Below are 24,228 nucleotides of genomic sequence, written 5' to 3'. Positions count from 1 at the left end.
CAAATGTTTTACATCCTAATCTAATTAAAGTCACTGAGGGCCAGTTAGTGAGAAGTTATACTGTTACAAAGGAATTCAATTAGAATTCTGTTGTAATTATCTTGAATATCATCACCTATTATTGTGAGTTAACATCAATAAATAAGGAATATGACTTGTAAGACTTTTTGTAGCTTTGTAATGAACATAATCATTTTTAGCTTAATTAAAAACCCGTTATGATAATCTTCATATCCAGGCCATTGCTATAAAATAAATCATATACTATATTCTTACCTGCATAATGCAAGCCCATTATTTCTGTTCCTCATAAACTCAGGACCTGTCAATGCACTTGGATAATTTTGCTCCAAAGAAAAGGACAAATATGACTCCAGTGACACCAGTCATAATAAGTAATATCTTTTTCAGCTGAAAATGATGCATAATACAAAGGAATCTCTTGACTTTGGACTGTACTACATGATACAGATTTATGTTTTACTTAGGTTTTCATAATGTTTGTCTTGAAGAAATAAAAAAAGAGAGACTTTGGAGTAGAAAAGCTTGCGTGAGCTTGAACAAGTCATTTAACCCTTCTGAGATTCAGATTCTGTATTTATAATACGGAGGCCATAAATGCATCGCACAAGATCATTAGAAGGTTCAAATATGATCATTTGACTATCATACAACTATTACTCTTTAAACACAACTGGTATGTATTAAATAGCCCTGATTTTAAATTCTCTGCAAATAATTCACTGAGTTGGCAGCAAATACTACAATTTAAGCCATTTGTAGTTCTTTAGACCCATCTTGATACTTGAAGTTGCCCAAAAGGCACCATTAGACATGGTTATTATATCTGAGCTTATAGTTTTTCTTCCTAGCATAATTGCTTAAAACAAATCTGAGAATTACCTAGATCTTAATTATTAATGATAATCTTATTCCTAGTTAAAAGTAAAACAAAGTGCTGTGTTGATATCAGAAGACAGCTAAAAATAGGAGTTTTAAACTGAATATAAGAAAACTTAAAAAAAGAAAAGCTACCCACCCAAAACAAAAAAATAAAAAACATTTTCCACTCAAAAATAATTTATATTTATAAGTAGAGAAAGTGACTCCATAATTTAACCACAAGATTAAAAAAAAAACACAGGCTTTTGGGTTTAAGAAATCTTCACAATTTGGTAGCTTATTGTCACTAACAGAAATTCCTTCCTTGTCCTATATAATAAAAGTCTAATATGCAAATTGTCCTCTTGACAGGGCGTCTCCCTTCCACCAGCGGCTGGTGGCCAGGGGGAAGGGAGGTGCACTGGCCAGCAGTCAGCAGCTTGGGACTCTACCTGTGCACGAATTTTGTGCACTGGGCCTCTAGTATTTATATAATTACTTCCCTTCTCTTCTCACAAAAACCCCTTGTCTTCACCCATAATTAGAACACTATTTGAGTTTCTGCTTGAATCAGTGCTTCCTGAACAGCTATTTGTTGTAATCTCAAATAAATGCTTATTGCCTCTTACCTTGGCCTTTTATTTTTAGAATAATAAAATTCAGTTAAAAACAATTTTATACAACTAATTTGAAAAAATACATGACATAGCCTATTTTACATAATTGACCACAGTTGAAAATGAAGTAGCAAATTTAATTTGAAGTAAAGCCAGTAAGTTAAGGATGTAAAAAACAGCTGTGAGCTGCAAGTCACACATGATGTAAGAGGAAGAGAAAATGAAAGACACAGTATTATATAAAACCATCTGTCACTGTTTGAGAATTTAAAGCTGAACTTTAAGAAGTTAATCTCATTTAATAACCTCATTTTCTTGTATGAGGAATCTTGACTGAGAGAAATTTTATGATGTGTCTAATACCACAAAGCAAGCCATTAGTGGCAAAGCCAGGATAATAATGAGGTGCTAACAACCCCAGCTCACGAGGTCAGAAGATAAAACCTGGGTCTGCTCATTCCTAGTAAGGAGCTCAAACACCATCCTGCTGTTTCTACCACAGTCTCACCAAGATCAAAAGGCATTTATCTGACTAGGTACTAGCGTATCCACATATTCTAAAACAGCACAGATCCCAATTCTGTTCTTCAAAGTGTGGGCATATCTGCATATAGGAGAAGTGGAAGGATATATATTAAAATGTTAATAGTGGCTATCTCTGGGTAGGGATTATATAATAGTTGATCTGTTGTTTTTGTTTTTGTTTTTTGCTAATTTTCCATGAAGAATAAATGTTATCTTTCTAATAAAAATAGTTCTTGTTAAGAGGTTGCAAAAGTAAAATTTAAAATGCTTCAATATGTATTAAGGCAAAGAAGTTAGATAATGCAACCAGAATTTTCCAATTCTTATGTTTTATGTGAAACAGGCTGTATACTACCACGCCCCAAAGGCTGAGCTAGTTCAATTGCAGAGTTGCTCCACTGAGTCAGTCACAAAGCATATAGAAAGAAATGGATTCCTCTCTGCAGCCTAATGAGTTCTGTCTTCTCTGCCTAATCACAATACTCCTGATAAAGACATGTTGCTTGGAAGATTTCAAAAGTACTTCAGGGCACAGCTCTTACAAGTTCTCTTGGCATTTAGGCATTGAGATTAAATGCTTCTAAAACCATAGACTAACTGTAATTCTCTAACCAGGAATGAAGAGAAAGCCAAGCAGACTGACTTTATTATAATCCTTTCTATCAAATCCTATTTCCCCTTCAGTTCTTATTGGTTAAAATAGAAATATGTTAAATGGTACAGAAATTAGCAATGTTTCTTGCTTATTTCCAGACATGAACTTTCCTAACCTAATTCTCTGGAATAACAGCAATAATAGCAAAACTATATACATCAGGGAAATAATTTAAAAATTTTTTATTGAGGTACAACTGACATATAAACTTTTTTTTAACAGAACAATTTTGTAACTTGGTTTTGGAAGGTTGTTAATTAATGTTCAACATTTTTGGTGTAATATTTAGAGAATGCAATGTTCCTGGGGGGAAATGGAGGTAATATACACAAGCACTTTATTATTCTGCATCAACTACCCCAATCTCACATTTTTTCAGGATGGGAAGTATCAATATTAAACTCTGTGTGATGGTGGGACTAAGATGAATTGTGGTTGGTTTGGACCGTTCATTGCTCTCTGAATCTATTTTAAAAGTAAACAACCTCTTTCCAGTCTGTTTGGGGGGAGCTCCAGAGAACAACCGGTATCATTTTGCTCATGTGAGACAGGCCTGCCCTGTTCCCTTCCAAATTTATTTCCTTCTCACAGCTCTTTCAATTTCTTTATGTTATATAGAAGACAAGGTGCCACTTCTTTATAATTTGTTAAAATTCATTTTAATGAGCACAGTATCTACTGGCAAGTGCAGGAAGTAGGGATAAGGAGGGGCTGAACCCAAGGATGGCTTACAAGGATACATAATTATTTAAAACCACCAATCTTGAAATATCAAGGGGATAGAAAACTGTGGGAAAGGGTAAAAGAATGTTTTGTATCTTACTTTTTAAAGCCTTGGTCAATTTGCTAAATAAAGTAAGTCACTAATCGTTTACATTCATAAGATGCAAATTCATAATGAAAGTTATTTATATTAGAGTGCCAAAGAATTGATACCTTTTAAAATAACAGTGAAATGAAAGTAAATTACAAAGATAAAGTATTAGTGGAGCAATTATAATCCCAGTTATTTGCTTCATGATCTTAGGTATATATCAACATAATTTTCAAAGTAAAGTAAAACCTGTACCATTTGACTAATGGAGCAGGAGTGTTTTCTGGGACCTAAAGGGCAGATCTGTAACATCCTATTAATCTTATTTTAAATGGCTCCCTTGAACATTATGGTTTGCTTTATATAAAGTCCAAAAACCAAGTATTTAAAAATCTTTCAGTTCCCAGTTTGTTTTTAAAATCATCCTAAAAATAACTTTATTAAATCTTTAAGACATTTTTCTAGCTGCAGTGCTTCCCTGCCCCTCCGTGACTTATGAGACAAAGAACATAAACTAAGGGATACTTTCTGTGCCACTTTATCAAAATAATGACAAACTAAATTTATCATGATGAAATTTCAGTTTGAAATTTTCTTCTCACAAATCTAAAAACTCATGGAACAATGGGAAATGGAAATAAAAAATAGTGTTCCTTTAAAAAAGCATTTTCCAGAAAATCTCAAGCAAGCTACTTAACCTAGAAAGTAAAAAAAAAAAAAAAAAAAAAAAAACACACACAAAAAAACCTTAAGAGCCTTATTAATAATATTCAGCTATTTAAAAAAATTATTGATGACAGAAATACAGTCTTATCTGAGTTTCTTGATGGTCCAATTCAAATTTAAAAAATGTTTAGAATTCTTTCTGAGCAGTGAGTAACCTTATTCTAGGAAACTACTATTAAAAGCAAGTTAATGATTAACTATGAAAATAAGTATTTCACAACCATCATTCTATAGCCACAATCTTTAAAAACACTGAAGCATAGGCTAGGAAAATGTCTAGGATCTAATGCAATCTCATATCTAATTCAAATTAAAAGAATTTCACGCCGAAGCTGGTTTGGCTCAACGGTAGAGCATCGGTCTGCGGACTGGGGGGTCCCAGGTTCGATTCCGGTCAAGGGCATGTACATTGGTTGCGGGCATATCCCCGGTAGGGGGTGTGCAAGAGGCAGCTGGTCGATGTTTCTCTCTCATCGAAGTTTCTAGCTCTCTATTTCTCTCCCTTCCTCTCTGTAAAAAATCAATAAAATATATATATTTTAAAAAATAAGTAAATAAAAATAAAAGAATTTCACAAACATAATGTAGAACCCACAGACTTTTATTATATACCAGAGGCCTGGTGCATGAATTCGTGTATGGGTGGGGTTCTGGAGGGCTGGCCAGGGGGAGGGGACATGGAAGATTGGCTGGTCGGCCCTGCCCCCTGATCAAACTCCTGGTCCGCTGAACTCGCACCCAAGGGGACAATTTGCTTATTAGCCTTTTATTATATAGGAGGATTATAACAGCTATTATATAAACAAAATTTCTATAGAAAATTAAAAAAAGTAAGCACAGCCTGAATGAAGATCTTTGGAATTAGGTCAAAAGCAAAAAGATTTCCATACTTTAGTTTAAAAATATTCTATTTAATTTTGTCATTTTTAAGAATTTCATGTAAAACAGACTTACTTTCAGAACAATCTGGCTTAGCCTTTCACTGAAATATTCTCTATGAATTCTTAAGTTAATAATGAAGATTACTATGTAATGTGCACTTATTTCTCCTTGTCATTATTAAAACCACTTATGTGTCCAAGAATTATGCTTCTTAAAGACTGACATAGTTCCCGTGACTGTGCTTAATAGGGAAGATAAGAGTAAAAAAGCTGATGGCTTAGGATATCAAACTATTGGAACAGTAAGTGTCAAGAGACATAAAGGAATATTAAATTTTAAATTATTTCATTATACTTTAAAAAGTTACTTTTCTACTCAGTCTGAGAAAATATCAAGTAAAAGACAGAAGAAATGGGAACATCTGAGTATGCTTGCAACCCTGGACACCAGAGCCATAAGGGCGACAAACTTTTTGTATTCACACATAACACACAGAATCATCGCCAAACAATGGCTAGCGATGTCAAATGTTTTAAAAGCCAACGCCAAGATACTCATGATTATTACTTCAATGGACAAACTCTAAAAGGATAAAAAAAAAAATACTCACTCATATAGCGGAAAGTCTCTTCAGCAAGGACTGGAGAGAGGGTGCCAGATGCATGATGCTGCCGGTGTGGGGACCGAGTCCAGTCTTGATTTTCATATAGAAAGAGAGAGTCAGCTTTTAGTCTATACTGGGGTAGCTGTTCTTCTAGCAAATTCACCAGCTCAACTTCAGGGAGATCCTCATTGGAGCAGACATCTAAAGAAGAGAGTTCATGTAAATGAATCCAATATATTTCAATTACTAGGCTACAGAGAAAATTCAGTGAAATTCATTTTGTGAAAGTAAGAAAATCCAAGATATATTAGCCAAGATCACTTCTCCACTAATTTTTATTAATATATCCTATTACTGTAGTTGGTCTTTCTCTAGGTTACTTTAATATGAGAACTACAGTAAAATAATACCACAAATATATAAAAATATATTGCTTAGTGTATGTTTTTAAACTTTAAATTTAGACAAATTTATTATTTCCTCCTTGTCAACCTAGTTAGTGCTGATTAAAAGAGATCTGATCCCAAAAATTTATATGCTTGAGTAAAAAAAAAAAGGCAGTACAATTAGCAGAAAGTAGTTCTAAAGAAGTAAAACTACATCCTTTTTAGTAAAAGAATTTAAACTCTATGGAAGGATTCTTCAAAATCTGGAAAAACCAGCTAGATATAAAAAAAATTAACACTTACTGATTAAATATTAACCAGTTATGTTAACATTCCAGCACAGTGTTTTTGCACTGGTTCTGGACTAAGTACTTTACTTTTTTTAAAATATGAGGTACACTGAACATCCTAAATACCTTTCACATCACTACTCTCACCTGCACACCCGAACTCCCCCGCGTCATTCATATCTCTGAACTCACCTGCGCTTCTCTACCTCTGGGTGTTTGTTCCTGGCTTTCTGTCCCAAACACTGCCCATCACTTAACACCTTCCACATTTAGCCATTTATAAGAAAAGGAAAGTTATCCCTTGTAACATGCTTAAGATACAAGGGCTTAAAATAGAGAAAATACAGGATGTCACACCAACCCTCTCACTTTTTAAAGAGATCTAGTATTTCCTTTGTGGGTTGTATAAAGAAACATGTCCTAACTCTGGCAAAGAACAACAAAGTGAAATCATACCCTAAGAGAGTAAATTTCCACTGCTGGACCTTAACAATAACAATTTAGTAAATCAATTACAAGAAGGATAACAATATTAGACATCCCTATCCACCTAGAAGAACATACTGTGGCTTCATAACCACAAAAATGAGGTATATTTAAAACCTTAAATATGGTTCTAAAGGAGCTCTTAGCAGATCACTTAAATGAGCCCTAAACTACATCATATTCTATTTCTATGAATTCCTTGTGATTATCCAAAATTTTCCTGCCACAAATATCTCTCTTACCGGTAAAGAGAAGTTGCAAAGTGAAATAAGCCAGTAAGAGAAAGGTAAGTATCACATGATCTCACACATATGTGGGATCTAATGAATGAAATAAACTGATAAACAAAATAGATCCAGAGACACAGAAGCATGGAATAGACTGATGAATTTCAGAGGGAAGTTAGGGGTGGGTAGGAAGTGATTAATTAAAGGGGAACTTATATACATATAAGCATAGCCCAGGGACACAGACAACAGAGTGGTGAAGGCCTGAGAGGGACAGTTGGGGGTGAAGGAGGCCAATGGGGGGAAAACAACAAACAAAGGGGATATCTGTAATACTTTCAACAATAAAGATAAATTTTTAAAAATAATTGTACAAAGTTAAAAAAAAAAATACATTTTCAGCAAACAAACATAACCAAAGTGAGGTAAGTTTAGAAATAGCTGCACAGGTCAGGTTTTGTGGACCAATGAGATTTAGAACCAAAGTTTAGAAAAAACATTTGTTGCTCAGTTTTTGTATTTAGTCTTGCAAATGAGCGCTTATAGGCCTTCACCTGTGTTTGTACACTCTGTCTGTCCTGAGTGCCTCTTATATGCCAGGTATTATTGCTGAGTGCTTGCAGGATATACCAATAAATACAAGCAACTTTGTCCTTGCCCTTTGGGGGTAGAAGGACTAGTATGATAGTTCCTGCTGACTGTCAAAGGACCTCATGGTAGAGGGAGTCAGACACAGATAATGGAAGGCACATAAGGCAGATTTTGATAATATTTATAATAGGAGACTCTGGGATGAAAGCATTAATTCAGTCCTCCGATTCATTATAGTGATCTTATACACTGGATGAAGGCATTTGCATTTATCTTGTAAGCAACACTCTTTGATATTTATTAAACTGGACTCACCAGTGATGCTCTCCGAGTCTTTGTGGTTGTTATTCATGAGGTTTTCTTCACCCATTGGTGATGTAAAAATGGCATTCTGGGATTGATTCATGCAGGATCCTTTCTTGCTTTGGTTGAGAAGGACAGCTTTGGTATGAATTAGAGTAAAGGAAATCCATCAAGCCATTCAATAAAAAAAAAGGATCGGTTGTATGGCTAGTTCCTGAAGGACAAATGACATCTGCAGCGATGTGTGCTCTCAGGTGATTATCATACCTTGACAGTCATGACCTAAAACAAAGAACACAACAAATGACTTTGAAATTCAGCACACTCGCTAATAATAGCAGTCCAATTACCTGCAATGCAATGTCTGGCATTAAGAATGCTTTCTTAATGATGCCTACAACGTGGATACATCTCAAAATAATTACGCCGGATGAGAGAAGTCAGACAGAAAAAGAGTACATAGTTTATAATTCCATTTGTATAAAATTCTAGCAGATCAGTGACTGCCTGGGTTTGTAGGAGGGATTACCAAGGGGCAGGGGAAACATTTTGGAGATGATGCATACATTCATTATTTTGGTTGTGGTGATGGTTCCACAAGTGTTTACTTATGTCAAAACTTACCACATTGTACACTTGAAATATGTTAATTATAGTCAATAAAACTATTTAAAAATTTTAAAAATTTGACTGTTTAAAGTAAAATAATAACATATTAGGGGGATCTATAACATATGTAGATGTAAAATGTGCTACAACAATAGTACAAAGGCCTGAAGGAGAAAAATGGAAATATACTGTTGTAAAGATTTTATATTATGTGGAAATAGTAACATATTGCTTAAAGGCAAACTGTGATAAGTTAAAGATATATACTATAAATCCTAAAGCAACCAATAAAATGACTTAAGAATTACAGATAATAAACGAACAAAGGAAATAAAAAGGAATAATATATAACTGTGTTTCTCAACCGTGGCACTGCTGACATTCTGGGCCAGATAATACTTTGTCATATGCTTTGTAGAATATTTACTATCTGACCCTTTGTAGAAAAAGTGTGCCAATCCCTGATTTAATAGTAATGTTATTCAGGCATCAAATAACCATCTGTCTAAATCAGTTATTTCCTACATCAACTTCTTAACCAGGGTTCCCCCCCTACATTTGGATACTTGCAATTATATCACTACTTCTAGAAGAATTCCAATAAACTAAATAAAGAATAGACTTCTACTTTTTATACTTACAAGTATATCAAAATTATTTTCAATTTCTAAGAAAGCATTGTAAAAAAAAAGTAATGTCACAAATTTGCTTGTGAAGAAGAGATAGGAAGGAGAAAGGGAGAAGGATGAAATGGGAAAGGATGAAGGCCAACTGTCTTTTATACTGGTCCAAATTGGTTCTTAAATAGAACTGTGGTTCTTAGTCATATTTTAACCAAAAATCATTCTGAAATTTAACCTTGAGACCCTCTGCTGAACACTGTTACATGTCAGCTGGTTTAATCTTATATTTACATTACCATTCCTATTTTTTGTTTGTTTTAAATTTTTTTCTTTTATATATATAACACAGGAATACCCCACACAAAAATCCTAAAGTTTCAACTTTATGGATTCCAGATCTTTGCTCTAAAGAATTGCTTCTTGACCTAGCCAGTATGGCTCAGTGGATAGAGCATCAGCCAATAGACTGAAGGGTCCCTGGTTTGATTCCAGTCAAGGGCACATGCTTGGGTTGCAGGCTTGATCCTTAGTAGGGGGTGTGCAGGAGGCAACCAATCAGAGATTCTCTCTCATCATTGATGTTTCTCTCTCCCTTCCTCTCTGAAATAAAAAAAATATATATTAGAAAATAAATGCTTCTTTTTTAAATTGTTGGTACTATTACAGATGTCCTCGATGTGAGCCCTCATTTACTCGCCTCCATCCAGCCCCACCCCCTCCCTCTAGCTATCACCACACTGCTGTCTGTGTCCATGGGTTATGTTTTATATTCTTTGGCTAATCTCTTTGCTTCTTTCATCCAGTCCCCCTCATCCCTCCTCCCCTCTGACCTTTGTCAGTCTTTCATGTATCCATGCCTCAGGTTCTATTTTGTTCATCAGTTTATTGTGTTCATTAGATTCCACATATAAGTGAGATGCCCTGGCCAGTAGCCTCGTTGATTAGAACATTGACCCAATACGCCAAGGCTGTGGGTTTGATCCCTAGTTTTGGGGTTTTGTTAAGGGTTTGGTCTTAACTCTCGAAAACAAGAATAGAAAAAACCAAGTTGAACACAGAACTAAGTCCACCTCCCGAGTCATGCAGGAGGAATCCAGACCTCCAGGACAATCCAAGAACCTGCCCAACCTGCAGACTGTGGAGCAAGTCAGGGATGATTTGGAAATGACGGAAATGACGTGCTCTTCCTGGTGACGCTTTAGTACTAAATAAACCCGTTGGACATGCTCTAGTCTAGATCCGAGCTCTTCAGTAGGTCTAGTTTGGAGTGGCAACAGTGAGTACAGAATAATGTCTCTAACTTGGCATTAGACAAGCCTGAATTTTCAAGCCTGGTTTTCTGACTCAGGAGATTATCTAACAGTTTCTCATCATCAACACTAACTACTCTATATGGGGAGGGTCAGGTATGAAGACTAAAACGCTTGTTCCCTTTAGTTTCCGCCTTTCGCTTGGGCCTGAAGAAAAGATGATGTCTTCAGCCTAATATTTACTCTTTTTTTACTTTAATAAAAAATGTAGAAGTTATTGGAAGAAGATACAAACTCCATCTGGGCAAGGGTGTCCCTAAAGGGGACTCCCTAATATTTCTTAAGTTTTTGGCTCAACAGCCAACTCTAAGGCCAGAATGGCTACCCTGTTTGTGTACAGAACAGATGTAGTCTAAAGATTACAGCTGAATAATCTTCATAAAGAGATAAGAGCTGAGAAAATATGCTATAAAGAGACAAGTGTCATAAAACAGGGCTATTAAGGGAGATTATTTCTTCATGGATTGAGCAGAAGGGCTGCTTATAATGTCTTAACTATAACTGGTACCATTATCCATAGTACAGTGGTTGTATTAGTTTCCTGTACTACTGAAACAAAATTAGTGGCTTAAAACAAAGTCAATTTATTATCTTACACTGTTGGAGGTCAAAGGATGAAATGATTTCAATGGACCAGAATCAAGGCTGTGCTTCCTCTGGAAGCTCCAGGGGAGAATCCTTGTCTTTTTTAGCTTTTAGAGCTACATTCCTTGGCTTACAGCCCCTTCCTCTGTCTTCAAATCTGTTTCTATGTCACATCACCACCTTCTGCCAAGTCTCCCTCTACCTTCCTCTTACAAGGGCAACTGTGACTACATTTAAATGGAGTGGAATAATCCAGGATAATATCCTCATCTCCTAAATCCTTAATTTGGTCTCTTCTGCAAAATCTCTTTAACACATTAAGCATCAAGTCTGTTTTGTCTTTCTTTCCGTTTAGCCCGTGATATCTGATTTCACCAATATGCTGGTGGCTGGAAACTGACAAGGTCCAAACAGAAAGTTCAGTGTCAGTCACCGGTGACCCACATGGTGCTTAACGTGTTAACCATCCTATATAACAAAAGCCCAGTGACTGAAAGGCAGAATGACCAGAACCCAGAACCATGACCTTTTGTCCCGGCCAGCCACGCCCCCGATCAGCCCCACCAGGGTGGGCCGGCTGGAGCCCACCAGTGCATGAATTTGTGTACCAGGCCTAGTATAAGATATAGTCACAGGTTCCAGGCAATAGGATCTGGGTATCTTTGAGGGCCATTACTTATTCTACCACAGTAGTTAAGAACATAAATTTTGGAACTAGACTGCCTATATCTGAACTCCAGCTTCACTTACTAGCTGTACTGATCTTGGATAAATTACTTAACCTCATTTCTTCATCTATAAAAAGGGTCTAATAACAGCATCTACTTAATGAGGTTGTTATGGGGATTAAGTGAGTTGAGAGAGGAAAAAAATAGCACTTACCTTAGGGTCCAAGGGGGAATTTCATGAGTTAAACATGTAAAGCTCTAAAAACAATGCTTTAGAATACATAAATATGATGCATGTATTAGTTATTAGTTCTATTAGCACCAGTTAATACTACTTGTCATCATTGTTAGTTCTGTATCTTACATGGAGTTAAGCACAATGTAAACCCCATTTCTGACTGCTTAATGCCATCTTTCCTCAACATCAAAAGTCACATTTACTTCCTGCCTTCTGATATTTAGTGCCATTAATCCTTTTTTCTTTCTACTTCTCTGATGCTTGAATAAAGAGAAAGCATGCAAAATCAGAGTCCTAAATGCAGTGAAAACTGAACTTTGGCAAGCCAAACAACACCCTTTCAAGTGCCCTGCCTAGTTTGCATACACATATTCTAAGTTCTACTCTCTATCCTGGATCTCTGCTCACACTTTTTAGGAACAACTTTGTTGCTTTTTTTATAAAACAATCAATCAAGCATATGCATTATTACCAAGAAACCAGCTTTTGTAATTCATGCACATTGAGGAGAAAATAAAATAGCTAAATGCCTCCTTTTGATAAGAAGGAGACTTAAAAAAGAACAAGCAAAACATGACATTGATATAAATATTGCTGGCAGAAAACAACATGGTAACTGACTTAGTTTAGCCTAGCCATGGAAACTAACAGTCAACAATGAGTGCCTAAATATAGGCTCTGTGCCTTCAAAAAATACTACTACTTCCTTAACACAGGATACTCCAGTCAGAACAGCCTCAGAGAAAGGCTAAAATAAATTCTGGAAACTTCCTTTTGACAGAAGTGCAGACAGAAGTGTAGTAAATATAATGATTTAACGAACTCTTAAAGTAGAAATATATTTAAATTTTTTATTGTACCAATAATACTTTGGGGATAATGTAAGATACATGGTAGCTGTTGACCAGTCAGTAGTAACAGTGCCCATCACCAGCTCCAGCGGCAGCTTTTTCAGGCAGTGGCAGGCCTAATCCAGACAAAGCATCAATTGTGTAACTTAAAAAATAAGTGTACATTGTACTTACATTAAATAATAGATTTTGACAGACTCACTAATTTTAATTTATCTGGTTACATCAAAGATGTAAAAAACCACACACACCACAATCATTTTAAAACCAGACACTGAACCACAAAAGACTCTTTGATGACTTCAGTGCTAGGAGCTGAAAGAAAACCAGGGTTTGGGAGGGAAGGGGGTCCCTTACCAAAATCCCACCTGGTCAGAGCAGCAGAGCTGAGGAAGGCAGAGACCACACACCCGCACCCAGTCCAGGCACTGTGTGCTACAGTGCACCGCACTGGCTTCATTCTACCAGCAACTGTAAAGCTCGCCTGAGGAAACAGGATTTGTGTCCAGCAAATACTTTGTCCCTCTTTCTTAGTGCCATTCAATTTAAAGATCAGTAGCGTTTTCAGAATATGAAATATATGGAGGCAGTTCTACTTACAAACAGGTTGGATTCCAAAAGGTAGTTAAATCCACTTAGTTTAAAAGTCAAAACTATGAGTGAAATTTAGGCTTACAGGGTCCACATTTCCTCCTAGCTGATATTTTGAACATTAAAGAAACCCTGCCCTGTTATGTTTAAAATGAACATTATGAGATGGGCAACCCCTCCCTGCCACAATCTCTACCAACAGGAGGAGGGAGGGAACTTCTGGCAGCTGAGGAATCCGCACCTGCAGATTAGGAAAGGCCTTGAACCCATGGTGCCATCTGTGGTTTTTGATAAATTTCCACAGTTGCACTTCCATTCACCATGCTTAGCCTTTAGCTTCCTGATTGCCTAATTTTAACCTGCATCAACCTTTAACTAAATAGACATCCCACTTTAATTATGATCCTTTAAAACATTTCAAACATTCACATTTCTTCATCATTGGCCGGTTGTCAACTGCAAAGACACATAGTGTATATGTCTCACACACTGTGGACTGTTCTTCCTAATCATTCTATGTCCAATCATTCATTTAACATGTATAATTTCCCCACTTTCACTTTGTCTACTTTTGTATAAAGCAGGCATTGGATTTTTTCTCTCTCTATCATAGCTCTGCTTTTAGAGAGAAAATAATGTTTATAATATTTATAAAATAGTTCAGAACTACACATAGTATATAAAATAAACATACTATCAATAACAATAAAGGCAGAGTTGAAAATGACCATTTGTTGGTGATCGGCAGAGCTGAATCCCTTGGTCTCAAGCATACTTTGTCCCTCTGCTAATTTAGAAAGTTTATAAATTACAAGATCAGCTCCTACTTTTCCACATTATTAAGTTAACTCTCAAAGAGCACTCGAGCTTATAAAAAGCATAGCTATATATCTTATCTGGAGCTGCCACTTAGCAATAATTTGGAAGTTCTAACAGTTATTCTTACCTATGGTAATCCTTTCTTGTCACTAAACTATTGGTCTTAGAAAAACTTATAAAAATGTCCCCAAATAAAAAGCCCTTGGTGGGAATGCAGACCAGTGCAACCATTCAAAGAAACCATCAGCCACTAGACAATCAAACTAAGTACATACATATCTTAAGACTCAGCAATTGTGCTCCTGGGTTTATGTATCCCAGAGAAATTCCCTTAGCAGCCCATAAAGAGACTGTCTGAGATTATCTCCTGCGCTGCTGTTTGTGACAGTAAGGTGAGGGCAGGAGAGTAGATAGGCAAAATGTGGTGGATACATACTACAGAGCACCATAGCACTGCAAGTACAGTGCTGAGCGAATAATGCAAGAAGCAAAATGAGAGACACCACAATGCCATTTACATTAATTCATTTTTTTCTGCATTATATTTATAAACATATGAAAATGCTTGCCTTAGGGGAAAGAAAATAAGAATTTGGAGCAAGGCGTGGGAATAAAAGAGAAATTCTTAAAACCTATGGAAATCCTACTGTTCTTTTAGTAAGTTACTTGCCATATAATTATTATTGCATCTCTTCAATCCATAAAGTCTGAACATGAACCTGGATACAATAACATTTGCTGGAGACAATCTATGCAGAACTAGCAATCTTGGCAATGCAAACTGTGTGGACACAGTTCCTGAAAATTTCTTAAAAATACATGTTGCTTTTATATTACTACCAAGTGCTCTAAAGCAGTATAATTAGATTTCAATTAAGGAAATGGCAATAAATAAATAAATAAATGACAATAAACAAACAAACAAGTGTGATGAAGCCTCAGTGTTAACATTTTCAGGTGTTTTGTTATCTGATAAAAGCTTTGAAGGAAAGTGTTTTAGATTCAAAGATGACAAGAGTTTGAAAGTGGTACATATAATATACATTCCTTAAATAAACAAACCTCTGATTCTCATCAGATGAAAATCAGTCACAAGCTATACTGGAAATTTCCATTCAGTTTCTCTCTTCAAAACACAAACACAACACCACTGTTTCTTACTATAAACAGATAAAGTAATATGTTCATTAAAAAAAAAAACTCAGGCAGTATAATATGGCAGATAAAAAAATGAAGAATAAATGAAAGCTAATTATAATCTCTTACCAGCTTTCAGTGGGAAGTAGAATACTAACGTGCTGTTTAGCAGTCTACTAAGTTATCTTTCCATGTCAACTTATAATCAATATATGCAATCATTTTAAAGTAATTCATTTCTGAATTACACAATATTCAGAATATACAATTATATAATCACTGATAGTTTCCATTAGGGACTTTCTAAAAATGAACAGGTGATTCATCCATTTAAAAACTCAAGAATCCATACAACAAGGGTTTAGCAAACTTTTTTTTTAAAAAATGGTTAGTTAATATTTAAGACTTTGCAGCCATATAAGGCTTCTACTGTCCACCCTCCCCTTTTTTTTTCAATCCTTTAAAAATGAAAAAAAACATTCTTAGCTTACAGAATTGGCTGGATTTGGCCCACAGGATATAATTTGCTGACCTCTGGCTTATACCCTAAATCATGGTATTTTTTACATCCCGAAGTAGACGTTTCTGAAAGGTGCCAAAAGAAAAGCTGTAGGCAATATAGTTCTTCAGATCAACAAAATAATCAGTGGCTCCAGGACATGCAATCTTAAGTGGCCAGAAACAGGGTGTAACTTAAAATGGAGTGATGCCAGGGTAGAATATTTATTATATAAACAAACGTGTAAACATATATAATTCTAGAATGAGTCTAGAATCCTGCATACCTAAGATGTATAACCCTTTTAGTAATGTAATTCTACTAGGCAAAAAATGTTGAAATTATATTATGGTTTGGACATAAGATTCACTGTTTTCCAAACCACTTGTCATGATCAATTCCACGACTCCACGATAAGGTTACCTTTTGAGGGAGAAGTGGCAAGTAGTAGATGATTTTGGTTTGCCAATGAGATTCAGGAACCAAATAAAAACAGATAAAAATTCTCTTGTCTGCAACTCAGGAGACAATTAAGATTGGCAAATGAGCTAGCTGGGTCTGTAACTAGGTGGCTAAGGAAATTTAGTAACTCTATTCCTCCACCTGCCTTTATTGCTGGTATCCCCAGTTCTTTAGGATTTTAACATGGCCCTCTCTTTTCTCTCCTCAGAAATCTCATCTACTTCAAAGGTCTTAATTTCTAATTATATGATAATTACTTCCAAGTCTCTATCTTTAGCCCACAATAGCATTTTTTTTTTATTTTAAACTGAAACTCTATCAACGTATACCATAAATTTATCACATTCTAAACTGAACTCATTATTCTTCTCCCATTAAATCTGTTTTTTCTTGCTTTACTAATTATAATTAGCTAATATTATCAATTCACCTGATCAGCAGGGCCAAAAGCCAAAGTCATTTTTTTTCTCCTCAATCCCTGCTTTCCATGTAGTTACTGTCCATTTATTCGCCAAGCTTATTGCTATGGCCTTATCCAAGTCCTTCTCCCTGTCCCTGACCAGGGCAACAGTTTTCCACCTGGTCCTCCAACCTCAGCCCTCATTCTCTGTTCTAATCTACTGAGGTTCTTGGAACCCATACTGCTAACTCAGCCCACCCCTCCATTCCCTTAGCATACCGTTCCTGATGCTTCAAGTGTCTTCCACCTCTAAATGCAGACACTGAAAAAATTTCTGGTAACTTGGTCTCTCACGCAGATTTTCCTATAAGGGAAAAGTATACTATGGGAACCAAAACATGTGGCCCACTGAAGGTTCCACTGTATATAGAGCAGACACTCCGCCTCTTATCATTCTTTAGTGGGTCTGCTTAGTGTATACTTTCCTCAAGGCCTGATCAACAGAGTACCCTGAGAAAACTTCCGTTTCTAGACCTGAACAACTGAAGAGCAGACATCACTGTCCTGTGAAACTTCCTGAGCAGAAATGAGTTCTTTTGACACTAAGAACAAAAAGCAAAACCTCTTTGTTAAATTCATGATTTTACTAAAGAATACACCAAATGAACCAGCACTATAGAAGTTTGCTGAGGTTAGCTTATAATGGTAAACAACTGATATAAAGACAGAAGAGCTCTATGTTTCAAATGGAAAATACAAGATAGAGAAATTGATTCTGTTCCAAATTTAGTCTTTTCCAATAATAGCTAACACTGACAGAGCACCTATTATGTGCAGGGCATTGACTTCATTCTTCTTCCATGAACCTGTTTTTGCTTTATGCACACAATCCCCTCTCATACTCACAACTACCCCAAGATGTGACATTACTGTCAAGGTTTTATAGATACAGAAAACTTAAGCTCACGGGTTAAAAAGAGCCAAGAATCAAACTCAGAGCTGGGACCTCTCATTTCTGAGTACTATGAAGAGAAACAAGGAGTGTAGGTGACTGTGAATGTGTATAGTTTGGCCAACTGATATATGTATGTGTGTGTGTGTGTGTATATATATATATATATATATGTGTGTGTGTATATATATATATATATATATATATATATATATCAAATCAATAACATATTTAAAAGAAAAAGCCTCAGAGATCCTTCTAAAACAGTCTTAGCTCTTAGCTCTCCACTTTGTAAAAAATACATACTGATTACTGAAAAAGAAAAAAAGGGCACACAATCCCCCAATTTGTTCTTATGTGCTTTTGGCAAAAAATGAGTCATCTGCTCCCAAAGTTGGCTGATTTAACAAAGAAACAGAATGATCTGTATTTTTATGTTTATTATATTTCTTAATAAGACAACTCCAAATCTACATTTGATTTTGCCATTAAATAACTGTTCAACAGTACTGAGAAAATAATACAGATATATTATTACTGTAAATTGGGAACAATTCTATCACTTGTTCTGAGCTGCTAAAAATAAGTGGGATAAAGATCAAAATAAAATTTTGTTGCAAGGAATTAAGTCCACCTATATCGTAATACATATCTTGTAAATGCTATGCATTCAATAAATATCTGTTAAGAGAATAAATCAATCTGTAGTCAAGTTACATCCAGGCAATCTGTAGTATGGGAAAAAATGGTACTACATGAGAAATATGAGGTTGTTAGAGCATTTGAAAATTGAAGGCTTTCTTGGCCTAATTTACAAAAATCTACATAGTCCTCTCCTGGGTTTTAGTAGAGATATGAGTGTGTATATATAGGGCTACATCAATTAAGCACATCAGTTACACTAACATTGCAAACATTCCCTAGAGAAATGTGTTTGAAAACACTGTGGCAAAAACTACAATATCTTTAATACTCTCCTCTACTCCAATTTTCTTATTTTAAAAACACTGGTAATAAGATGTTTCCCAATAAAGTTAAGACATGATAATGAGAAAAAGTCCAACAAACTGCTATTGCGGGGAGCAGAAGTCCTGAGACAGAAAAGGCTGATGGAATGCGATGACTCAGGGTCATTACTATGACTAAGTAATTACTGTATTATAGTGACTTTAGTACTATCCTCTAAGATTAAAGCTTTTAAAGAGCTCCTTCTCCCTATTCTAAATGGTCTCACATTGCTTTTTTTTTTTTAAGATTTTAAGTCTACTTCTAATTTGGTTTTCTGCCTCACTGTGAGGCAATCAACCACTACACTAAGGTTGCCAGTGTCTCTCCCCTTTCTAATCTGCTGTTAGCTGAGAAACCAGATAACCAGGTTATCAGAGAATCCAGAAGTGTCTGCTTGAGACTAAACCTTAGGACCTGTTTTTCTGCCCTTGGCTGGTTCCTCGGCACCTCTCCTTTCATCCCTCCAGCGCTAGGGATTTAGCTGGCTTCTTCTCTTCCTCTGGCACAGTCCCGTGCCCAGTGCCTCTCACCTGGTGTGCTTTTCCCTAGGCTGGCTATGAATACCTCTGTCCTTCACTGTCTCCCATGAGGCTGTTTTTGCTTTATGCACACATAGAGAAAACTCAAGAAAAGTGCAAGTCCTCCTCTTGTGGGAGAATTTTACTGCCAACTGTTATAGAGAAACATAAAGTAGATTACAAACATGGACAATGTTGTTTAAAGAACCTTAACATTTTTCACTGTGATTTTGTCCCTTAATCAGCGTTGACAGGGTCCTCTTTCGAAGGCTCACTCCCAGAGACCATGTGCTCACTTTCTCCCTCACGTCACTGTGGGCTCCTTGGATGCAGGTGTCTTATGTTCGTATGCCCCAAACTTAAAGCAACTGGTACAGGTGAGGCTAGCAATACACGCCTAAATGTAAGCTTAGTGATTTAAAATGTCAACACACTGAATTACAGAAGTAATTTAATGAACACAATGGCTTATTAGTACATTTCAGCCCAACATCAACTAAATGAATTGCCTTGAAAAAATAAAAAATACACCATAAGCTAATAGTGAACATTTGAAAGAAAACATTGTTTTTGCTTTACGAATAACTCTGTATAAGAGTTTGCTGTTAAAAGAGGGATTCAATATTTTTATAGCAATAATACAGTACCCACTTTTCTTATAATTACTAAAAAGAACTGACTGACAATTTCATAGGAAAGTTACAAATGAATTTTTGGCTCACAGCTTAGTTTTATCATGTTCCCCACTAACAGTATTCGCAGCTGTTTATAAATTACAGTTAAATTAAATCTCATATCAAATAAGAAATGAGAAAGTATCTACTGAAAAAACCCACAATAGCTAATATTTGAAGGCTTTTGTTTTTTTATGACTAAAAATAGAACAGTGCTGAGCCTAGTACTAGCTAAAAAGATGAGAATAGATGGGAAAAAGTCTTTTTAAGTTGTTAAATTATGTGCTTTAGGAACAGCTGTATCATCTCAGAGACATTTTAGTTGGCTCCCAGCCTGCTTCACTTCCTTTCTTCCTTCGGACAGAGAGTGTTCTTTCTTAACCAACAAACTTCCCTTTGTTTTGATTTATACCACTGGCCTGAATAACCCAAAACACCACACACAACATGCCAATGACTAAAAGCAGTAAGAACAGAAAGCAGAGGTTTGGTGCCTAGACCCCAGAATTTTCTGTACGTGATGAATTTCAGAGAAGTCCATTTTCTAAGTTGGCAAGTGTTTTATTAAATGTAAAGAAGTAGTTGGGTTCTCCTGAAAAGATTACAAATGACATGGATGGGGCTGTTGCAAATTTGGCCATCAACCTGGTCTTTACCCCACTGGCCATTATCCTCGTAAACGTCCTTTTCTGAGACCACCTTATACCACACCATTCTTATTAATCTCTGAAACCCTATCTGTTCTCTGTTCTCTTACTCTTATTCCTCCCACCAATAAATTCACAAAATCTATAGCTAGTATTCTCTCCAAACTCTAAGAATGAAGTATAAACATATTCTCAATCATGCACTTTCACACTTGCTGATGGGAATATAAATTAGCAATCCTCTTAAAAGAGGAACTGGGTGAAAGATAGAAGGGGTAGAGAAACTTATTTTTCCAAATATACCTTTCAATTTTTCTACATGTGTATATGTCCACCAGGTTGAAAAATAATGAAATCTGTTACTTAAAAGTCTCTATTCCTGCCTTCTCTAAATTTCCCTCAAACTACTGTCCTCTGTTTCCTCTCATTCTCTTTCCGCATCTTATTCATACCTTAACCCCACTACAACCTGATTTTTCCTGAAACCACTTTCCCTCAGTCACCAGTAGTCCCTGCTAACCAATTCAATCATACTTTCTTAGTTGTTACCTTATGTCATCTCTGGTTCAACATTGTTGACTACTCCCTGCTTTCCTCTGTTGACTCTCTTTTCTGTTAATAACTCCCAGTCTGGCTTGTAATCCAGACTTTTTCCAGAGCTTCAAAGAATTTTCTCAAAGGCTGATCATGATCCCCTAAACTGATCCACGAAAAGATCCTTTTTCTCACCTTGCCACATCCAACCCATTACCACGTTCTGTGAAGTCTAATACCAATATATGTCTCTCAAATTTACCCACTTCTCTGCATTCCCTCCTCTTTCATCCTAATTCAAGCCATCATCATCTCTTAGATTCCTGAGGTGAACCAAGCTCCTATTAGAACTCCGGGCTAATCTTTTATTCTCCATAAGGCGACAAGAATCGTGTTTTTTAAGACTAAATTCCTTTTAAAAACAAATGAAGGGTCCCCTAATACCTAGAGAAAATCCACCCTTCACATCACAGTCTACAAGGTCTGCCCCTTCTTGTCCCTCATCTTGCAACACTGTGCTCTGTGCTCACACTCAGCGCAGAGACACAGACCTTTTGTCATTTCCTTTCACATCTCATCACACTCTCTTATCTCTGGCCTTTGTAACTGTTCCCTGTACCTGGAATACTCTTCCCTCTAGCTCTTTACAAGGCAACTACTTCTCACCCTCAGGTCTCAGTTGAAAAGCCAGCCTAAAGGAGTAGTTACCAGTCTATCTTACCTAAAGCAGTCTCCTCTGCCACCTTTATTTTACAATGCAGCATCCAATTTATTTCAATTTACTTCCAGGAAGAGAGAGGGAAGCTGCTATCTTTTCCTTTTCCTCCTCCTTGCTGATCAGAATGGTAATACAATGGCAGGAGCAGCAACTCAAATATTTGTTTTTGAACTATCAACTGAACTGGTGGGTGAATTCTTCCACTATTAACATGCATAATTTATCAACTCCATTGTTACACAACATGGTGTAATGCTTTTAAATTAGACCCTAATTTATTTGAACTATTTCTTCCTTCTTCATGACTTGTGAGAAAGCTTTCTAAAGAGGAAGAACTCAAAGTCTGGCAACAACTGGCAGTGATATATACAGACAAGCTTCCAAGACCTCTCTCATCTTTACAACATTCATTAGCTCCACCTCCATACCATGAGTAGACTTTGTATGCTCATTTTCTTAGCATAAATAAATCATAATGCAGGGTGAGTTGGTCAAGGAGGATATGCCTAAGGTTTCATGAGTTCTATGGTAAAGCTAGGAATAAAATCAGAACATTACATACTAAAAAGCAGGTCAGTGATTGAAAAAATTTCAATAAAACGACCTCAATTGGCCAATCAGCTGTTTATGAGACAGCTTTCAATGCCTCTTGAAATAAACTAAAAGTACTGAAAAGAAATAAAAAAGTAGTGTATAATAGTCTCTGCCCTACGGAGATTAAAGATGTAAGAAACCAAAGATCTATTGACAAGAGCTCTAATAATCTCTAAGAGCTAATAATCTAAATAAATATACCACCAGGAGACTTATTAAAAATTTATGAGTGTTAGACAGAACTGTTCTGTACATAGCCAAAGGGAGAGAGCGTTTTTTCCAGCTGAAGTGGTCTGGCTTCACAGAGGAGTCAGATTTAAGAGAGTTCCTCAAGGATGGAAAGATTTGGATAGTGAAAATGGGGGTAGCTGGTAGGGAAAGACAGAAGCAGGCAGAGCCAGTCTGGCAGCAGTGTACAGACCAATTTAAGTGAGAATATTATGGGAAAGTATTTTGAGCTTTAAATTGGACTAGCTCAGATGAAGAAATCTGAACCTGATCCAACTGGGAACAAGTTTCTAAATGGAAAGTGACATTTAAGAAATAAATCTGGAGTCAGGATAGAGAATAAATTTCAGAAATGGAGAAATTAGAGACAGAAAAATAATTAAGAAATTTTATCACATTACTAGAGGCCCGGTGCATGAAATTCGTGCAGAGGAAGGAGGGGTAGTCCCTCAGCCCAGCCGGTACCCTTTGCAATCTGGGATCCCTCTCACCATCCAGGACTGCTGGCAACCAATTGCTTGCCTGCCTGCCTTCCTGATTGCCCCTAACTGCTTCTGCCTGCCAGCCTGATCATCCCCTAACCACTCCCCTGCCAGCCTGATTGATGCCTAACTGCTCCCCTGCCAGCCTGTTTGCCCATAACTGCTCTCCCATGCAGGCCTGGGTCCCCCTCAACTGCCCTTCCCTGGAGGCCTGGCTGACTCCAACTTCCCTCCTCTGCCAGCCTGGTCACCACTAACAATCTTCCCCTGCAGGCTTGATCGCCCCCAACTGCCCTCCCTTGCAGGCCTGGTCCCTCCCAACTGCCCTCCCTTGCTAACCATCTTGTGTCCACATGGGGGCAGCCATCTTGTGAGTTGGAGAGATAGTCAATTTGCATATTACTCTTTTACTAGATAGGATGCCTGAATTATTGTAACAAACACATAGCAAGGCAAATGGAAACAGAGGGATCCGTGAGTCAGTGAAGACAGAACTTGCTACTGATGAGCTGGGACTAGGTGAACTTTTATTCTCTCTTAAAAGATCATTACTTTTAGTGTATCTTCAATCATTTGGCTTAAAACCTCACAATTTTCCTTGTTCCTCAATCCCTAAGAGTTCTCTTTCCCAGACATTTCCTGTTTTCCCATCCCCCAAACTCTTTTCTCCAACTACACAATATATTCCCAACAAAACAAAGGACTGCACTTTCTAGTTTTCTAGACACATCAGGAAACTCACAATCCTATAACTTTTTCATGCTATTGCTTGTAACTTTCATGTCCTCTTTCTCTTCTTCATATTCAAAGTCTATCCAATCCTCACATCCCAGTTCAAATGCCAGTTTTTCCACCAAGCTTTCCCAGAAGCCCTAGTAATCACTGCCTCTCAATGCTCCACTTTTCTCTAAAACACTTTAAAAAACAACAACTTATTATTGCTCCTTATCCCTCCTGATAAGCTGTATACTCTCTATGGAAAACATACCCAACTTACTTTTGTCTTCCTCCTTTCATAGGCAGCTGAAGATCTTAATACTGTAAGGTAGGGGTGTCGAACTCAATCAGAGAAGGGGCCAAAATCTAAAATCCA

The 24,228-nt window shown here is 36.6% G+C and overlaps 1 protein-coding gene across 4 annotated transcripts in view; it reads right to left on the bottom strand.

Moving 5' to 3' along the window:
* Window positions 1-24,228, bottom strand: part of TRAK2 (trafficking kinesin protein 2) — a 59,479-nt gene that overhangs the window by 24,250 nt on the left and 11,001 nt on the right. The window contains exons 2-5 of one of the 4 annotated variants that reach the window (XM_045575539.1): window positions 18,909-18,912; window positions 17,017-17,021; window positions 8,001-8,270; window positions 5,712-5,906 (exon numbers count right to left, since the gene is read on the bottom strand). In XM_045575539.1, the coding sequence (XP_045431495.1) occupies window positions 5,712-5,906; window positions 8,001-8,091 (286 nt within the window). In that variant the 5' untranslated portion in view covers window positions 8,092-8,270; window positions 17,017-17,021; window positions 18,909-18,912. Of the gene's footprint in view, window positions 1-276; window positions 311-5,711; window positions 5,907-8,000; window positions 8,271-13,472; window positions 13,617-17,016; window positions 17,022-18,908; window positions 18,913-24,228 lie in introns of those variants that run through there. The other 3 variants (XM_045575538.1, XM_036421553.2, XM_045575540.1) reach the window with 3 other exon arrangements.

The sequence above is a fragment of the Pipistrellus kuhlii genome, unplaced genomic scaffold (genome assembly GCF_014108245.1).
Source record: "Pipistrellus kuhlii isolate mPipKuh1 unplaced genomic scaffold, mPipKuh1.p scaffold_m20_p_7, whole genome shotgun sequence".
Classification (NCBI taxonomy): Eukaryota; Metazoa; Chordata; class Mammalia; order Chiroptera; family Vespertilionidae; genus Pipistrellus; species Pipistrellus kuhlii.
This window is presented reverse-complemented; position numbering and strand designations above follow the sequence as displayed.